We start from the raw sequence: 17,842 nt of genomic DNA, 5'->3' as shown, positions 1-17,842 counted from the left end.
CTTCCTAAAAGGGAGTTTTTCCTCGCCACTGTTGCTTGATCTGGAGGGAACTACTAGAACTGTTGGGTCCTTGTGAATTGTGTGGTCTAGAGACCTACTCTATCTGTAAAGTGTACCGAGATAACTCTTGTTATGAATTGATAGTATAAATAAAATTGAATGTTATCAGTAACACCTGTGTCAGAATGATCTGCTGTGAGAAAGGCATAGTGCATTTATAGGTACCAAACTTAGGGAAGACTTACATTTGGGTGGCCAGAAACAGAATGATACTGTTCTGTGACTGCAGGGCGACATTGCTAACTGCTATTGGCTAACTAGTTCGCCATCATCAACGTAGTGTCGCACTGCCAGAACGATGTCCAGCGATGCGGGGTGAGAAATGTTCTTTTAGTTCGATGGCCTCGCCAAGACCCGCCCTTCAATAGCAACTCGATTGGTTGGGGTTAGGCATTGACCTTGAGTGGTTGAGGTTAGGATAGCCGATTGGACAGGGGACATGTACATGTAAGCATGGACACCTGGCCAATAGTAGTGTGTGAATGCTATTGAAGGGTGGGTGTTGGCGTGACCATAGTAGGAAACAAAATATCGTCCGCGGGGTGAGCACTTGTTTCCGCTTCTCCCAAGTGGCCACAAAATCAGTTGCAGGTTTAATGTGATAAGTTTTACCTGTGCTATTCCTGCTGTGAGTAAAGTCTGTGAATGTGATACATTTTGACACAAGAGTGCTCCGATAGCCTACTAGCAAGTTTGAATTGGAAATAAAGATTTATTCAGTATGTGGCATGTAAAGTACAAGATGAACAGACTTTAGAAGATGGAATAAAGAAAAAAATGGATGCTCGTTAAACATATTGGTATATAAAGCCTGTCAGTGTAGAAGGAGAAAGATGTGTTGTGTGTACAAACTCAAATTTACATGAAATGCCATGAGTTCGTGAAGACACTAGGTGGTGCCTCAGCTCAGACCCCATCTCTTCACTAGTGTCACAGACTGTAATGATGGCCCCTTATAGACCCATATAAATTGAAGCAATAAAGTGTGCACATTTCCATAATGGTACTGGCAATTACTATCAGTCTTGTAATTACATTGCAATAAAAAATAAAATCACAGATGAACGCTCATTGGATGCAATTTCTTTGAAATCTTTATTCAGAAAAAAACATATTAACATTATTTATAACGGTCCATTTGACAATTTTTGTCATCAACATACATTAACACAAAAATATGTGAATCAACATTAGTTTGGTCAGGACGTGGTGGAGTGAAATTGACACACAAAAAAAGAATAAATAAAATAAACTGTTCTCTAAAAATAAGCTTTTGCACACCAGTAATCAGTGAGGAAGGCTGAGGAGAATTAGGTACCATCTCTCTGCTGTATATTTGGAGGCAGTCATCGATACAGATGATCAAGTCCACAGTCTGTTTAAGAATACAAAAAAAAAAAAACTCATACATGCCAATAACAGAGTCGATATATACAGACACTATTTAGGCCCTTAGATCTTTTTTTCTTTTAGAGAACAACATTAATGAAAACATTCCCCAATAGTCTTGGTTCGCCGTTTCAGTCGAGTAGAAACTGATTATTGGACGGCTTCATTCACAATGTACATGTAAGTGTATGAACCGAACACTGGTAAACATGCTTCCATGTCCAAAGACACAAATAAAAGTGGGAGAGCTCTTTCATCTATGGTTACTCGTGCTGCATGGGGCCCCGGGGCCCCTGAAGCCTTTGTACAGCTGGGTCTAAATGGTTAAGAAGGCAGCCAAGTCAGTCAGTCAATTTATAAACACCTAGGCTAAATTGGTTTTACATGCAGCATCTTTTTGTTTGATTGTTGAAATTATTTAGTTCATTTTTTAATTGTGTTGTTGTTGTTTCTTCATTTGAGTTGTATTTAATGGCAAAGTAGCACACGACATAGCCCTAGACCAGAAGCAGAACCAGAGAGTACACTAATGACTGAAACACACTGTGTGGAGCAGATATGAGTGTGAGTCCTCATATTAGGCCATGGTGGAACTTCTGCTTCTATCTGCAGGACTGTAAATGTTTTACCTCACTGAACACGGCCCAGTGGAGCTCAGAGGCGTCTGGGTGCACTTGGGTTAAGGGGAGGGTCCTGAATTCATTCTTGCACATCACACATATCATTTTAAATAGCCATTCTCATCCTAATCGCCATCATTAACATCATTTTACGAGAAGTTACAAAAAACAGAAGATGCGGTAGCTGATCTGAAATCAAACAAACAATAAGTTACATAAATGCCCCATTTTCGGTCAGTTACGCTGGTTGACAACCACAAAGGGTCGTTACACAAAACAGTGGGCAAGGGATAAGAATAGGCATCGCTTGAGCACACAAATACAGAAAGGAGAGGATGTGGAGGAGGTGGTGGAGAAAGAAAAAGAGTCTAAATAACAAAAAAAGAAATAGAAATGACAATTATGTAAACATCTCTCCAGTCTGGGGGGGGGGGGGGGGGGGGGGGGGGGGGTATCCCCTCAGAAGCTGAGCTGTAGCAATCAACACGCCATCAAGCCCAATCCAGAGTTTAACAATCAGGAAATCCACAGTTTGGACAATTTTGCAATCCATAATCCACTGCGTAATCCAGCCCGTTCCCTTTTCTAGCCCTTTCTAGGTCCTTTAAGTTCTGGGAGGCTGGGGGGAAGGAGGTGAGGGAGTGTGTCAAAGAATAGACCTAGAGGTGTGTGTGTGTGTGTGTGTGTGTGTGTGTGTGTGTGCGCGAGTGCGTGCCTGCGTGTATGTCTGTAAATGTGTACATTCTGGCATAGCTGTGTGTTCAGGTGTAAACTTGTTTCACTGTTGACATCCCTTTATCAATGCATCTCAGAGTTGAGTTTGTCCTGGAAGATGTACAGGTTGTTGGTGGCGGCGATGGCGATGATGTTCTCATTTGGGTGCCAGGCAGTGTGGAGGATCTTCTTGGTGAAGTCCAGGCTGTCCACGCTGATGTCGTCCTTTCGCCGCTTTCCCCCAGCGGCACACACCCGCCGCGGCTTCAGGACAGCCCTGGGTTTGCTGCTCTCCCTCGACGCCTCCAGGGTCACGTCGCGTTTGGTGTTCCGGTCGAACATGCGGAAGAAGTTGTTGTAAGCTCCGGTCATGATCACACTGAGAAGAGGAGAGAAAGGATCAGAAACTAAAATGCGGAGACATTTATTCTCTTATCCCTCTAAAGTGTTAAACTCATAAGAGCTTTTTTGGCTTCCTTAACTTCCTGCATAGTGCTTCCTGTTTCAGCTTAGCATGCTGCTTGGCTGGTCCAGGGAGCATTATGAAGAGCGGAGTCATCAGCACCAAGCATAACTGTATTTCCATTCGTTGCAATAAATGGTTAAATTTATGACAAGAGTGTTTCTGACTGAAATTGGATAATCTGATCTTTGTTTGCACGTTCTCATCTTGGGACATTTAGTTGTCATTAAGTGTAGAAACACAAAAACACTTCCGGACACTTCAGGTACCTGTCAGAGCCGTTCCAGGCACACTCAAACTTGTCAAAGATGCAGTCGTTTTCGTAAAGGGAACACAACTTGCTGCGAAGGTAATCGTGAACCTGGAGGAATACACACACACAAACACACAAACACACACACACACACACAAAGATATGTTTAAATGAGTCCAGCACGCAGCTGCTTCACTCCCAAGGAATTGACTCTCGATGTAAACTATAAACAGTGTGAGCGGAAGACACATACACACACATACAAAGCTCAGCACAGACAAAACACATTAAATGTGGGCAAGTTGTAACACAAACCTCCCTGAAGGCAACTCTAATGAGAAACAACACCAGCCCTCAGCGATATGAGGGCCATGAGTACATTTTAATCTAAACTCCTTTTCCATATCAGTAAACCTATTAAAATCCAAACGCACCAAGGGCACAATACTACAGACACACATGTGAACACACACTCACTCACTCACTCACTCACTCACTCACTCACTCACTGACTGACTGACTAATAACTCTTTTCCCTTGTGCTTTCAGTGCACATGCCTGTGTGAGCACCGTGATAAAAAGGGGTTGAAATCCACACCTTCCAACTGCCGTGCTCTGCATTAAGCCCCCTATTTTCACATTCTGCATAATGTCAGCAGTCAACAGTCGCCTAGCAATCAATAAATGGTCAAGCTAAGGTCGGCTCACGGTTGTACATCAAACCAGATGACATTTTTGTGACTTTCTGCTCAGGGTGAAATGATACAGTGTCAGATGCATGATTCAGAGTGCAGCCAGTGCCTCATCCCGCATGGGTTTCTGTGTGTGCATTTTTCATGTTCCAGGAGGAATGAGAGTGCGAATTTACCAAAATAATGGCAGTTTAGCCCATTCTTCTCTCCTGCTGTCATCACACTATCCTCACATTCTCTCCCAAATCCTCACCCTTCTTCTCCCTCCTTCCGCCCTATTCCTCCCTCTCTGTGCTGCATTGCAGATCTAGGTGTAGGGTGCTGTGTAAGGTTTCCCTCCTAGCCGTTTCACTTGATGAGTGGAAGCTAGGCGGACTATAAATAGCTCCAGTGCGTCTTGGCCTCCCACTTCTGGTTGCCTCATTGGCCCTCACACGTCAGGCAGACACACACGCCCGCAGCAGGAATACTAAACACACACTGAAAAAAGGGGTTGATAACTATGTCTACTGCACATTAATGTACAAACAGAAGCTGGTGTGGCCTATTGTAAACACTTAGACTTGACACATGACATGTTCCATTGAGTGTGGATGCTAGAAAGATAGCATGCAAAAATAAAAAAATAATGCTAGTCAGCTTAGTACTTAGTTTTGTATGTGTACATTTTCAACAGCATGTCAACAATGATGATGTGCTGTGAGTTTGTCTTTTACAACACACAATTAACACACACACACACAATCGGATGCATCTAGAGATTATAGTCCAAAATTTCGGCCACAGTGAGGGTTTCTGGTCATTCTGCACTCGCATTAAGAACAAGTGCATTCTCCGGCTCGTAATCAATCCAGTTATCCTTAAAAGGTTTTTGGAACAGAGAGTTCTGTGATTCTGAAAGAAAACTGTCTTCCAATGATTCATGTTTTTCTCCTGTTTTTTTGGATGACAATGCCCTCTTTCAGTAAAGGAACAGTTAGTCACCTAGCAGTGATTTCAGTCACAAACACGTTTTAATACAAACAGCTCTTCTGTAGTTGGGTAGAAGAAACTCTGCTTAAAGAATCTTAAACTGGGCTGGACTGTGCTGGAAGACTACAGTAATTCCCCCACACAACTAACATCTAAACTATGTTGTATGAGATTCAGAGAAGCCAGTGGGCGACAAATTAAAGAAAAGGCCAGTGTCATACAGACATACAGTGTCTTAGTAAACTGGGGGGCCACCACATGACACAAGAACAGCTTGAATGCTGTTTGGAACACATTATTTCTTAAACCCAGTTCAGACCCCCTGACGAGATTACTTGAAACTTGCAACGAGCCGGTCTGCAGCGTTCTGAAACCTGTCGGTTCACACCAACGCAATGTGACAAGACAGTGTATCATCTCCATAAGAGTAAGATTTATGTATCCTTTACCAGTCCCACAAGGGGTAATTACAATTTAACAATGCCTCTCTGTACTTCCGTCCAAACATCCAACTTTTAGGCTTTTTGTAACAAAATATATCATTTGTGGATAACGTTGCAGATTGCGAGATGCTTGCTGGAGTGGCATTTCTAGTGATGAATCGGTGGAAACACGTTTTATTTCTCTGATTCACTGCCTTGTTCTAACGCCCCTGGGCGCACCCTGTCTTCAGTCTTTCTCTGTCTTGCGTCACCATAAATCGTTACAGTGCTTTTGTGCGGTCGCAGAGGCTCCATCTAAAACTCTGCCATTTCGAACAGCTGTTTGTAACATAAAAATAAAATGGATTATGGACCATTTTTTTTCTATAGTTTTGAGCTGACTTTACAGGCTGGGTCAGACTACTGCAACTTTTCACATTAAATTTCAAATGTGGACAAATTAATTGTAATCCAGGTAAATAATATAAAAACTGAAAAAACATTGCCATAATCATTGCCATGATGTATTTTTTTAGGAGAGAACAAAAATAAATGTTGCTAATTTCTCAGCCAATCTCAGTGTGTGTGTTTGGTTTGTTTGTCTTCATGTGGGTGTACTTTTATCTAATTGAGATTTGTGATCTTGGTGTACTTATTTAAGGAAAATGATTTAGAGGAAAAGACAATGCACATTAGCAGGACTTTGCGGCAGCAGCAAGGGGTGTTGACATGAGGGCATCAGCAGACTAATAATAAAAACTGTTGGGTTATAAAGGCTATAGGCTATTACTGAATTGTTACCAACCAGCTGGTGAAGCTAGAATTAAACAGTGGAGGGACTGGGCAGATGTTAATGCTTCCTCGACTTCTGATCCCTGATCAATTCACCTTGCCCAGAGTTGTTTTGCTCGTTTCTATTATATCATCATAGCAGCTGAGCCTGAGCGAAAACATTCATTCTCTAAATTGTGATTTTTACACACACCTGGTATGTCTCCAGGGGCTTGCTCTCCATGTTGAGGTCCCAGACTTTGGCAGTCAGGTAGTCTCTGGTAAGCAGGTAGCGACCGCTGTGGCTGAACTTGACGTCCGACACAGAGGAGATGATCTCAGAGAAGAAGGAGCGGGCGCTGGGATCCTCGGGCTCCTCAAACACTGGAGATGGTGGGACAGGGAGAAGAGGGTTGTTAAGACAGATTCCACCGAGAAACACAGTGTGTCACATAATGATATGTGTGTCTCTTTTTCTCATGTAAACAGATACATAAATCTCTCAGATGAGTCTATATGTTGACTGTAGTCTATGAAGCAGACATACCAGACCAGGCGTGTGTTTATGGCAATGCTTCTTTGTATAAAAAGCACATTTCAAGAAGTAAAATAAAACGTCTTCTACATAAAAAGAAATCTGGTAAATGCAGGCATTTCTCACTGAATATCACATAACAGAAATTAAATCCCTTGACGCTCGTTGTGGTGTTCCCCTGAACACAATTTGCAGTGTTCACTGACATACAGAGCGGTAAAACACTTGGGAAACGGTCCATTTTGATTTGGAAGTAGACAAAAAGATAAAAGAAAAGAAAGTTGGGAAACCATACAGCTTTAGTATGAGAGAATTATTGTACATAATGTACAGCAGATTTATGGGTAAACAAACCTTGTTCTATAATAATTAACCTGCAGTGGAAAGTAATATTATTAAATGATGACAACATGTTCCAAAGGAGACACATTGTGCTCCTAAATTGTAAGGAAATCAAAACTGCGTACACTTTTTTTTTTTTTTTTTTTTTACATTCCAGTAAATGAACATAGCTGATGCAGGTCTCAGTTCATCAACATTACAAATTGAATATACAGTGTTATCAAACCACCACTACAGAACACAGTCCCTGTTCTTAACTACATAACCACGCATAAAAAAAGCAAATTAATAATTATAATCCACTATGATGAATTAAGTATCGTCAAGTTTCTAAGTTGATTTCAACCGAGTTCAATGAAAAGTGATGGGATCCTCAAAGGGATTGCAAATAGTCCTGCAGGGAAACATGAAAGTGTGTAGCAAATTTCATGTCAATTTATTCAGTAGTTGATGATATATTTCACAGAAAAAAATAAATGCAAATCAGGGGTTCACCAAAGTTATAAGGATCCATCATCTGGGAATTATGGATGTCTGTACAAAGCTAAGCCAAAAGCTTGAACTGTATATGGAATGAATTACGCCTGAAAAGGAGGACATTGATCTAAAAACATAGTTTATGCTTCAAAAAATCTTCAGCAGCTGAATTAAGTTTCTCTGATTTGTAGTTCATAAGCCCAAATGTGCAAAACTACCAGTAACACATAATGTTGTCATATGTCTCCATCGAGCAGGTTTACTCACATTTGGAGTGTTTGTCGCACAGCGCTGCTTCTCTCATGTCACAGAGGCGCAGGGTGCCTTTGCTGCTGCTATAGACAAACAAGTTACAGTGGTGGGGGTGAAACTCAGCCGCTGTAATCACCTCTGTCAGATCCTCCATGTTGACTGGCTTGATGTCCACAATGTCTGATAGAAAGCGTTGCTCAGGAAAACAACAAAGAGAGTCAGCTTGCCAGGGCCTGCAGTTTGTTTTAGCCTGAACTGTTTTTACCTCCTGAAGTCAACCATACATACTGTATACATATTCATTCATCCTTTTATAGATACTATAGTCTATAAATCCTATACAAAATAAAAACATATGTCTGCGTGTGCATACATAACCATAACAATGTACATAATTTACAGAGGAAATAAAGCAAACCAATTTAAATATATCTTGGGGGGGGGGATTGCTGAGAGAAAAGTAATTCCATATTCAAATAAATTGTAACATCATAAATCCTGTCTGGGTCATAGATGTGACTGCACTGTGTCCTATTGAGCTGGATTAGAACTCAGAAAGGGGCTGAAATATTTATGCAGCCTTTGAATTATTCATTAAGCTACATTTTAACTCCTCAAGAATAATATTCCCCTCCCCCAACACTGTGTACATTTTTTTTACAACAAAGTGGGATTTGCAATGTGGGAGTTTTTGAAACGTATGTGTTTGTGTGTGTGTGGGTGGGGATTTATTATTGAGCATGTAGAAGCATATACAGTATGTGTTAATGTAAGCCTTCATGAGCTGTGTCCTTGTGCTTTGATAAATCTATTCCTGTTTTTATATGTTTGTGCATGTGCAATGATGTATGCCTGTCTTCTCTTCTCTTCACTATTAATGTACACCACAACCCACAAAGGATACTGAAGCTGCGGTCGGTGATGTCCAGATGCCAAAGGTTGATCCTCAAGTCATCAGCTGACATGTAGGTCATATAGTCGGAGTTGACGGAGATGGAGTTGACGTGGTAAGTGTGGGCATTGGCAAACACTCGCCGTGGACTCACCTCCACCATCAGGTCCATGGGCATCAACACTGGCACCTTAAAAGAAAGCGAGAGCAATTTAACATCACATGTAACTGCTTAGGAGACAAAGACGGTCAAGATACAAAAAGTAGATAACATTTAAATCATTTATTTTGTATCATGATATTTAATGTATTACTTCTATTGACATCAATAACATTACTGTTGCAACCCCAACTTGCTTGTTTGATCCTATCCCTAAGATCAAGAGCCAATTCAGTGTATGAGTCAAAACTCATTTGGCTGCAATTTCATATCTTGACATTTGTATCAATGTAACAATTTCCTTGTCAAAACATGATTTACATTTTTATTCACAGCTTAAATGTGCTCTACTTGCATACTGCACAGTGGGATTACTATCACCATACACATACACGTGCTCAGTCCTATACAGAGAAGAACATACTATACATGCATACGCATACACGGACACACAATGTGTACAGATTACCCAAAATGCACCACAAATAGTAGTACAGATGTTGTGTTACTGCTCTGTAAAGCTGGAAAAAGAGTATTTCTCCTCCCTAACAACCCCTCCCCCCATATGCACACGTGTACCATTGTGCTAGTGACCCATTTTTGCACATGCAAACACATCTGTACCCACTGACCCAGTTATGTTGCACATCCTACTGCATTTATGAATGTTTTAGTGTCTGCAAGAGACAGACAGACAGATAGATTGATAAATAGATAGATAGACAGAGAGACAGACAGAAAGACAGACAGACAGATAGATAGATAGAGATACTGTAGATAGACAGCGAGACAGACAGACAGACAGACAGACAGAGAGACAGATAAATAGATATATATTTAGATAGATAAAGATAGATAGATAGATAGATAGATAGATAGATAGATAGATAGATCTGTTACCTGTAGGGAGGTGACAGTGGAGATGTCCTTGATGCGACCCTCCTCATCCTTCAGGTTGTATCCCTCCGGTCGTTTGTCTCTTTCACTCACCTTCCACAACTTAATGGTCTTATCTGGGAATCAGAAAGGGCTATTAAGTAATCAGATGACAATATATTTAATCTGAAAGTGTAAATAGGTGCTTGCTGATATACTTTAGGTTACGAAGCTGGTGGTCTGGTGATCTTAAATTAGATGTGATTAAACATAGAGTAGACTATGGAATTCCATCTCAAATTTGTAACACTAAAAGCCTAAAATCTTTAAAAAAAAAAAAAAAAAAAAAAGATGTTTTAGGATTTTTAGCATGAAGACACAAACACTCAGGCACTTGAACCCAAAATAAATGATTTACAGTTTTTTTTAATGCTAAATGACAGTGGCCACAACTGGAGCAGTAAAACTCAAACTACAGTCTGCATTTCCAACAGTCACCTGAGCTAAACAGTTCACATAACCTGCAAAACTCACTCCAAGCAACACAAATGTCTCAAAACAGGTTCAGTGCAGCCAAACACTATGAACAATCCTCACTGAGACAACACACACTGTCACTCAGAACACACTGAGAGTCAAAACACTAGCATCAAACATCATCTTTTCATTTACTTTTCATCTTTACAGTATGAACAATTTGAGTGACTTCACACAACTCAATAGTTTCTTTAAAGAAAAGAAATAGATTTTATAATATACTAATTTGTATGTAAGGTAAACAAGAAGGAACGAAATTCAGCAGTTTGCTTCAATGTAGTATTTTGTCTCTAGTTCTTTCCCCAGTGATTCCATAAAATACTAAAGGTACTTAACAGTAACAAAGAATAGTGTGACTAATCCTGCCTCTCTCCAGCATCATGCAGCCAGATTTCGTCATCACATTGAATTTCTGCATCATCTCTAAATACTAATGAATGTGGTGTTTCCATTGCTTTCACCTCCATTACTTTCTGAAAACAGTAAGTACATGGTTCTACCATAGTAAAGGTAGTGTTTTTCACCTTTTTTTTTATAGCCGTGTATGTAACCTCAGACATCTTACCTGGACATGTCGGTATCTTTACTTGTTTCTCTCATACAGTATAGTGTATAATTGTTTTATTCTCATGTTGTGTTTCTATATAAATACCTGCTTAGGCTTTCAGCTAAAAATACAATCAGTGTTTGATAGGCACCAGACTGAAATCTATTCTGTTTTGAATGTGTGGTTAACAGTTGTGACAGCAGTGTGTTAGCACTCAAACAAAGTGCTGTAGCTCCACTGTGTTGTGCAGGTTGTGGTTAAAGTCATGAGATAAGTGTCTAGAGATTTGAAAACTGTGTTCAGCAATGAAAAAGGAACTAGAGTTTGGTCCACATGAACTGCTTCTGTGCAGACTGTAGTTAGAGTTTTGCACATGTGACTCCAGTTGTGTCCACTGTCGTTTAGAAATCGAAAACAACTATAATAGACAAGATAATCCACCACACTCCAAACTGTCAGCTCTAAAAGACAGATTGGACCCTGAAACTCTAAATGAGCAAACAGCGAGGTTCTGCTTCATCAACACTGACAGACACAGAAAGTCTCTGTATTTTATTGATAAAATGACAGCAAGCTTCCCACTAGCAGCATTACCCAAATGCTGAGACAGGTCTTACATTTTTCATTCCCTCAATCATAAATAATATAGTACTTAAATAAATCAATAACAGGGCGCTCTGGGAAAAACTATAGCTCTTCCAATATAGCCATAAACTCAGAATGTAAACTGATGATGGGGCCTCTCATTATCCAAGGCAAAAATACTCCTAATGCACTACAGAAATGTTATGCAACACAAGCAGCAACTCTTTCCCTTTAGACGAGGGAAAATCTGCATATTGACCGTAGCCATTCAACTAACTTAATTTCAACTGCCCCGCCATGCCCTTCACTCTGTCAAACACTTGTTAAAGGAGAACAATTGTAACTCAGACGTGACAAAATCATTCAAACTGGTTAAAGTGAAGTGTTTTCCCACAAAATATGAGCAAGCACATCGCTGCTTCCACATTTTCCTGGTTCCTCTAAGATGCATGTGTGTGTGGGGTCTCTCACCATTGGTGGAGAGAAGGAACTGTGCGGCATTCTGCTGAGGCAGCCATCGGATCTTATTGATCTTCTCCTCAATCTCCAGACTCTTAAGGTAGTCGAACTCGGGCTCATGACTCTGGAAGGTGCTGTAGACATTGTACTCGCCCTGGGAGAATGGCTCACTCTTGCTCTTTGAAAAGAAAAGAAGGTACATGGAAATGTAGGGAGAAAAATGTGAACTTGCACAGTGAACACCGGGCCGGAGCCAGCAAGCCGTTGCCTTGATCAAGAGAAGAAATAGCATGGCACGGACACTGCACAGCTGTAATGATACATCCTCTGACACAGCAGTAGTATCAACTATTTATCAATCAATCTAGACGGTAGCTGGAGGGAACGGTGTGTGTCCATTTAGGGACTACAGGTGGAAATTAACAATTGTTGCTGTAACCTGGCCTAAGACATATTCCCTTGTATTACAAGTTTAATGATTATTTGTGCATTGTCCCTTTTTAAAATAATGTGTGTGTGCGTGTGTGTGTGTGTGTTTGTGTGTGTGTTTGTGTACCTCAGGTTCTCTCTGAAAGATGACCACTCGGCCTCCCTTGTCCCCTGTGGCCAGGAGCTCTCCGGTGTGGTTGAATTCAACAGTGGAGATGATATCAGCTGGGGAGAGACCAACATAGAGAAAGATGGAGGATGAAAAAGAGAGATGTAGCATGAGAGGAAAGAGGAGAAGAATAACCATTATCTAATTGACCACCCATCTTCATTCATCTATTTATCTGTTTATCTTGCTCTAAATTATTAATTTAAGTTAATGCATTAGCATGTACTGTAAGTGGATTAAGATATGAAACTAATGTGTAGATCAAAACCATATTTGATCACGATCACAAATATTCTGCAATTGTGTGTAAACTTTCAGAGAACATTCAGATTAACCAGTACATATTAGCCCATCAAAACATACAAAAAATCAAAGACACACACACACACAAACAAACAGACACACACACACACGAACACACACACACACACACACACACAGCTGTATACCATTAGGCACAGGTGTTCCAGTGTGACACATTCACAGTGACACACACTATGACGCATCCAGTACACAACCGTGTCACTTGAGTTCATTGTGTTTGTGTAAGTGTAAAATCATCTCTGTAGTGTCTGAGGTGTAAACAAAACTCAGAGTGTATTTGAATTAGTGACTAAATATCACTCAAAGATACTTCTTCAGGCAATTAATTTGCATGTTTGCGACAATGTCCCCCACCACTAGCTCGGTGTCCCAAAAACAACAACACAGTTTGACTCAGTGGCAACACTGTAATATGAGTAAGCATGTTACCACTTAGCAGTTGCTGGCTCACCAACCTTCCTGCATCACACAATACACAGAATATAAAATAGAAAGCACTTGGTGGTGGCGTGTAATGAAGGGGCATGCCAGTGTAATGTCTGAAGCTGAAGTCTGGTTTAAAGTTGCATGTGATCTGCTCCCTTCCCTTCTGTCTTCATATTCTTACCTTAACTTTGTACAGCAGATTTAAGTTTTATTTCTAAATATCGATTTGCGGAGACAGAGCTTATCAGGAGGGAGAAACCGGATTGGTGGTGGTTAAAAGTCTTCTAAAGTAATTTTAAACTCAGGCTCAATTAAAGTCATGTTAAACTACAAACTAGTCACACTAGGCCATGACTGAATACATTTAAAAATCCATTATAATATAAATATTTGATGTAGGCTTATATTTCGACCGAATATGTAATCTTTCATGCTTCTCAGTTACCCTAAACCTAATATATTTCAACAAAACAAGTAAACATGTCCAGCCAGTTTACCAGCAGAAGTGAACTGAATGTTCAGCTCAGTTGTGGAGTTTCAAATCTGTGGTTGGACTTCACACTTGCCGTGTTAATGCCAGACGGTTGCTGGTGATGTCAATGGCCATTGTTAAGGAAAAACTCAGGAGCATACGTGAAGAAAGTTTGGGAGACTTAAGACTTACACAAAAGGATTCAAAAAACACTCAATTAAGGAGACAATTAGGCAGGCGGAACAGTTTAACCACAATTTTGTGTAATATAGTGCAGTGCCGTCCCAACTCTCTGAAGTTCCTGTCTTCCTGAAAGTGCATTTAAACTTGGCGTTACATTTAACTGAATCCTTAAAGTAAACAATGATAATGCAGGAGCCGTAAACACAGATACTAAAGCCTAGTTCAGCCTATCTTTCTCTCTGCAAAGTATGCTAAAGTGTGGCTGGCCCACCAACCTCCAAAAAGAGACAGTCCTCCTGTGATAAAACATTCTCTCATCACGTAGCTGCCTATGTAGACCCCTTGAATCTGTAGAGACAAACAATTATACATAAAGAGTTTGGTCATTAGAGACTGGTCGAATATTCTTGTCCCCTGACTTGTGACCTATGCATGACCTGATGCTGTCATATAAGCTTTCCTTTAGTCTCATCATACCACAACATGGTGTTTCCATGTTCCACCACAGCCTTTATTATTGTTCTCAATTTGATTCTTGAGCTCTTTTTTTTTTATCAAAATGTATCAATATGTTAGAACATACAGCATTGTGATACAGAACTGATTCAGTTTTCAGACTGACCAAATCAGTTAAAAACTAATAAAGCTACTTTAAAGTGGTATTGATCGTCTCGTTTAAAGGTGCAATAAGCAATGCTGCGCAAGATTGTTGTTTGAATGGTAATTCAACACTTCTTATTAGTATTCTTCGGTCCTTTTCCTATTTTGCTGTTTCTGTGCAAACTCTTCTTGTTGATAACTCCTGGCCCAGACGGCACATTCACATTTATACAACATGTCTTGTGGTTCCTTCAATGAAAGTATCCTAAAACATCTACGGTATAATTGCTTACAGTTGCATGTAACTTGTGCAACTTACTGTGTTGGTGACCTGTCATTCCCAGTTAACTAGCATAAAGAAGGGAAGAGGAATGTCTGATGGAAACTAAAAACTGGGCAATGTAGTGTTTTGGACTGAAACTTATTAATAGCTTAACATAAATCTATAAACCAAAGCAACACAACACACAGGCTTATCAATAAAGGTGCATTTTGACTGACCTATTGATGTAGCCACCAAAGCAGTCCTATCTCACAGATTTTTATACAGCAAAACCTTAAATCTGCTACTACAACACTAAATAATCAAAAATGTCATATGTGAGATTTCAAAATAATTTCATGTCAAATGCTGTACCCCACTAAGTCTTCAACAAAGGAGTCCACTGAGCTCAGTTTTTTTTTTTATAAAAGAACATGGTCCTCAATAAACACAGACTGAAATATAACATTGTGGAGGGAGTATTTATTGAGAGTCAGAGTGATTCAAAGCTGTAGTGTTGGCTATTTGTGGTGGCCTTGAGAGAGAGAGATTTTATGATGAGGGGAGGCAGGGACTGCTGCTCAATCTCTACACTAACACAACCTATTTCACCCCAATCCTCAAAAACTTCATGTATTACTGGTTGCTATTTTTTTTCCACCAGTCACTGCACTGTATCTTGATCTCTGCCACTGCAATACCTTCTTTATTATTCAGTTTCAATTTCTTGCCTCTATTTAAGGCTCTCTCAATTCCCCCCCTTCTTTCGGGTTGTCTATCCATATTCATCTCTCTCTCTTGTCCCTCCCCCACGGCACTCTGCTGCTTGGCTGTATGTTAGCTTGTACGTAGTAGTGGTGGTGCTGCTGCTGGTGGTGGAAGAATGGATGGAAGGGATGGAAAGGGAGGTGGAGGGAAGAGGAGTTGGGGCGGTGAAGGGGGCTTTCGGTGAGCAGGGGTTGTCATGGTAACAGGCTGAGCCAACCAGTAGCAGGGGTTCTTGTAACGGTTAACCGTATATGGTAGTCTGGTGAAGAAGGAAGTGGTATTCATAAATCCAATACTCGCAGGAAGAAGGAGTGTGTTAAAATAATTATGGCGTTGCAATTTTTTTCACTTACAAACATTGCTAAATTAAAACCAGGAGATTGAGTAGACACTATGATCCAAAGTGAGGACATGCAGGTAAGTAATGCATACTTACACATGATGGCACTCATTCAAAAACAGACCTCTACACATGCAGTGAAATTCACAAACACACATACGCACACCAGGCAGCTATGAATGCACACACAGGCGCATAGTGATGCACAGCAAATGTGTGGGCACACCCAACACATTTACAGATAACTGTGTCTCCACTCAAGTCGCACAGAGAAAGAGCTAACCTAAGCAAAATCCACAGGAGCGGCACACAAAATAGCTGAATAAAAACATGGAGCACAAACTTTGCTCTCTCATCCTCTGGAACTAAACCCTTTTTCTCTTTCTGTCATTCTCTTTTTTACAATCTTTCACAAACACACACACACACACGTCTTTCTGATGGCCTTTATTAGAAGAGTACTACATAAAAATAAGACAACAAAAAACACTGCAGAAACAAGCATCATCATGAGGGTGAGTGCGCTGTGGCTGTCCTCCAAGAAGCACCACTGGCAAGTGGGTGTGTGCGTGTGTGTGTTAGGCTGCCATGCTGTTAATCAATATAGTGTGGATCTGTGTGTGCTGCTACAGTATTTCAAGCTAGCTGTGTCTGTCTCCCACAGACAGTCCATTAGCATCAGCAGGCCTGTCTGACTCATCGCCACACTGCAGGAACTGGAGGAACACACTGTGACCGCACAAGCATGCGCCCACACTTACAGTACATATCAACAGAAAACAGCACACAGACATGAATGAACCCATTAACACAAAATACCATCAAAAATATTGATGAACACCAAACACACAAACACTCAATTGCACTGGTAGTTGTTTCCAAGGACAGCAACTCCTCAGCGATAAAGAGATGAAGTGATTAGTTGATCAATCTGTTTGTCAATCAACAGAAAATTCATCTGCAACAGTTTCCATAATTGATTTGATGATAAAACACTCTGTAATATAAGCTTCTCTACTGCAAGGATTTGCGGCTTTTAAGTGTTAGCAAACTGAATATATAATTCTGAACGAGAAGGTTAACAAAACAAGCAATCTAACGATATTACTTGGGGCTTCAGATTTTTTTTTGACATTTCATGAAGCAAAAATAAATTAATCAAAAAGGTGGATTAAATGATGATGAAAATAATTGCTATTTTGAACCATAGTCTAGAATCTAGATCATAAATATTAATGTTAGTGCTCTTCTGTGGCACATCTGAGAGGAGAGGTGGAAATGAGAGAGGGAGAGGAGAGGAAAGAAGAGGAGAGGAGATTTATGGGAAAGGTGAAGGCGGTGGCGTAGATAGAGGGAGGTGGATTTCCTTATTTCCTTTTATTCAGGCTACTACAGGGACAGAGACAGGAGCAGGCACTCTACAGTCTCAATTATAGACATCTTAGGACTGGGTAAACACAGACCATTAAAGCCAAGCCAAAAACACACACTCCTTAAAAGCGAGGACAAGCCACAGCTCAGCAGGAGATGTGTGTATGTGTGTGTGTTGGCGAGTGTGTGTGCATGCTGCAGCTCAAGCACCCCGCATTTCCTGTGTACGTGTGCACAAGTGTGTATACTCAATTACCCTGCAGAGAAATAAACTGGTTGGAGGGAGAGGAGGGAGAAAAGGAGACGAGGGGCGAGACTGCCGGAGGGAGACGTTAAATTGATCCCTGTCCTGCAGTTTTGGAGTTATCTGGGAAAAAGCTGGTGCATGTGTTTGTGTTAAAGGTTCACATGTGTGGAGAGGACTGATTTAAGCTCAGCACAGCAGGGAATCTGCCATTTCTCCAAACACACATCGGCACA

At 40.6% G+C, this 17,842-nt stretch overlaps 1 protein-coding gene across 8 annotated transcripts in view; it reads right to left on the bottom strand.

The window, feature by feature from the left end:
* LOC116696823 (serine/threonine-protein phosphatase 2A 55 kDa regulatory subunit B gamma isoform) overlaps positions 1-17,842 on the bottom strand; it is a 36,782-nt gene that overhangs the window by 9,100 nt on the left and 9,840 nt on the right. For 6 of the 8 annotated variants that reach the window (XM_032528010.1, XM_032528015.1, XM_032528012.1 and 3 more), the window contains 9 exons: positions 12,575-12,672; positions 12,031-12,196; positions 9,915-10,027; positions 8,867-9,044; positions 7,978-8,142; positions 6,571-6,740; positions 3,516-3,607; positions 2,802-3,162; positions 1,889-2,760 (listed from right to left, as the gene is read on the bottom strand). In XM_032528010.1, the coding sequence (XP_032383901.1) occupies positions 2,868-3,162; positions 3,516-3,607; positions 6,571-6,740; positions 7,978-8,142; positions 8,867-9,044; positions 9,915-10,027; positions 12,031-12,196; positions 12,575-12,672 (1,277 nt within the window). In that variant the 3' untranslated portion in view covers positions 1,889-2,760; positions 2,802-2,867. Of the gene's footprint in view, positions 1-1,888; positions 2,765-2,801; positions 3,163-3,515; positions 3,608-6,570; positions 6,741-7,977; positions 8,143-8,866; positions 9,045-9,914; positions 10,028-12,030; positions 12,197-12,574; positions 12,673-17,842 lie in introns of those variants that run through there. The other 2 variants (XM_032528011.1, XM_032528013.1) reach the window with 2 other exon arrangements.

This window comes from Etheostoma spectabile, chromosome 10 (assembly GCF_008692095.1).
Source record: "Etheostoma spectabile isolate EspeVRDwgs_2016 chromosome 10, UIUC_Espe_1.0, whole genome shotgun sequence".
NCBI classification, from domain to species: Eukaryota; Metazoa; Chordata; class Actinopteri; order Perciformes; family Percidae; genus Etheostoma; species Etheostoma spectabile.
This window is presented reverse-complemented; position numbering and strand designations above follow the sequence as displayed.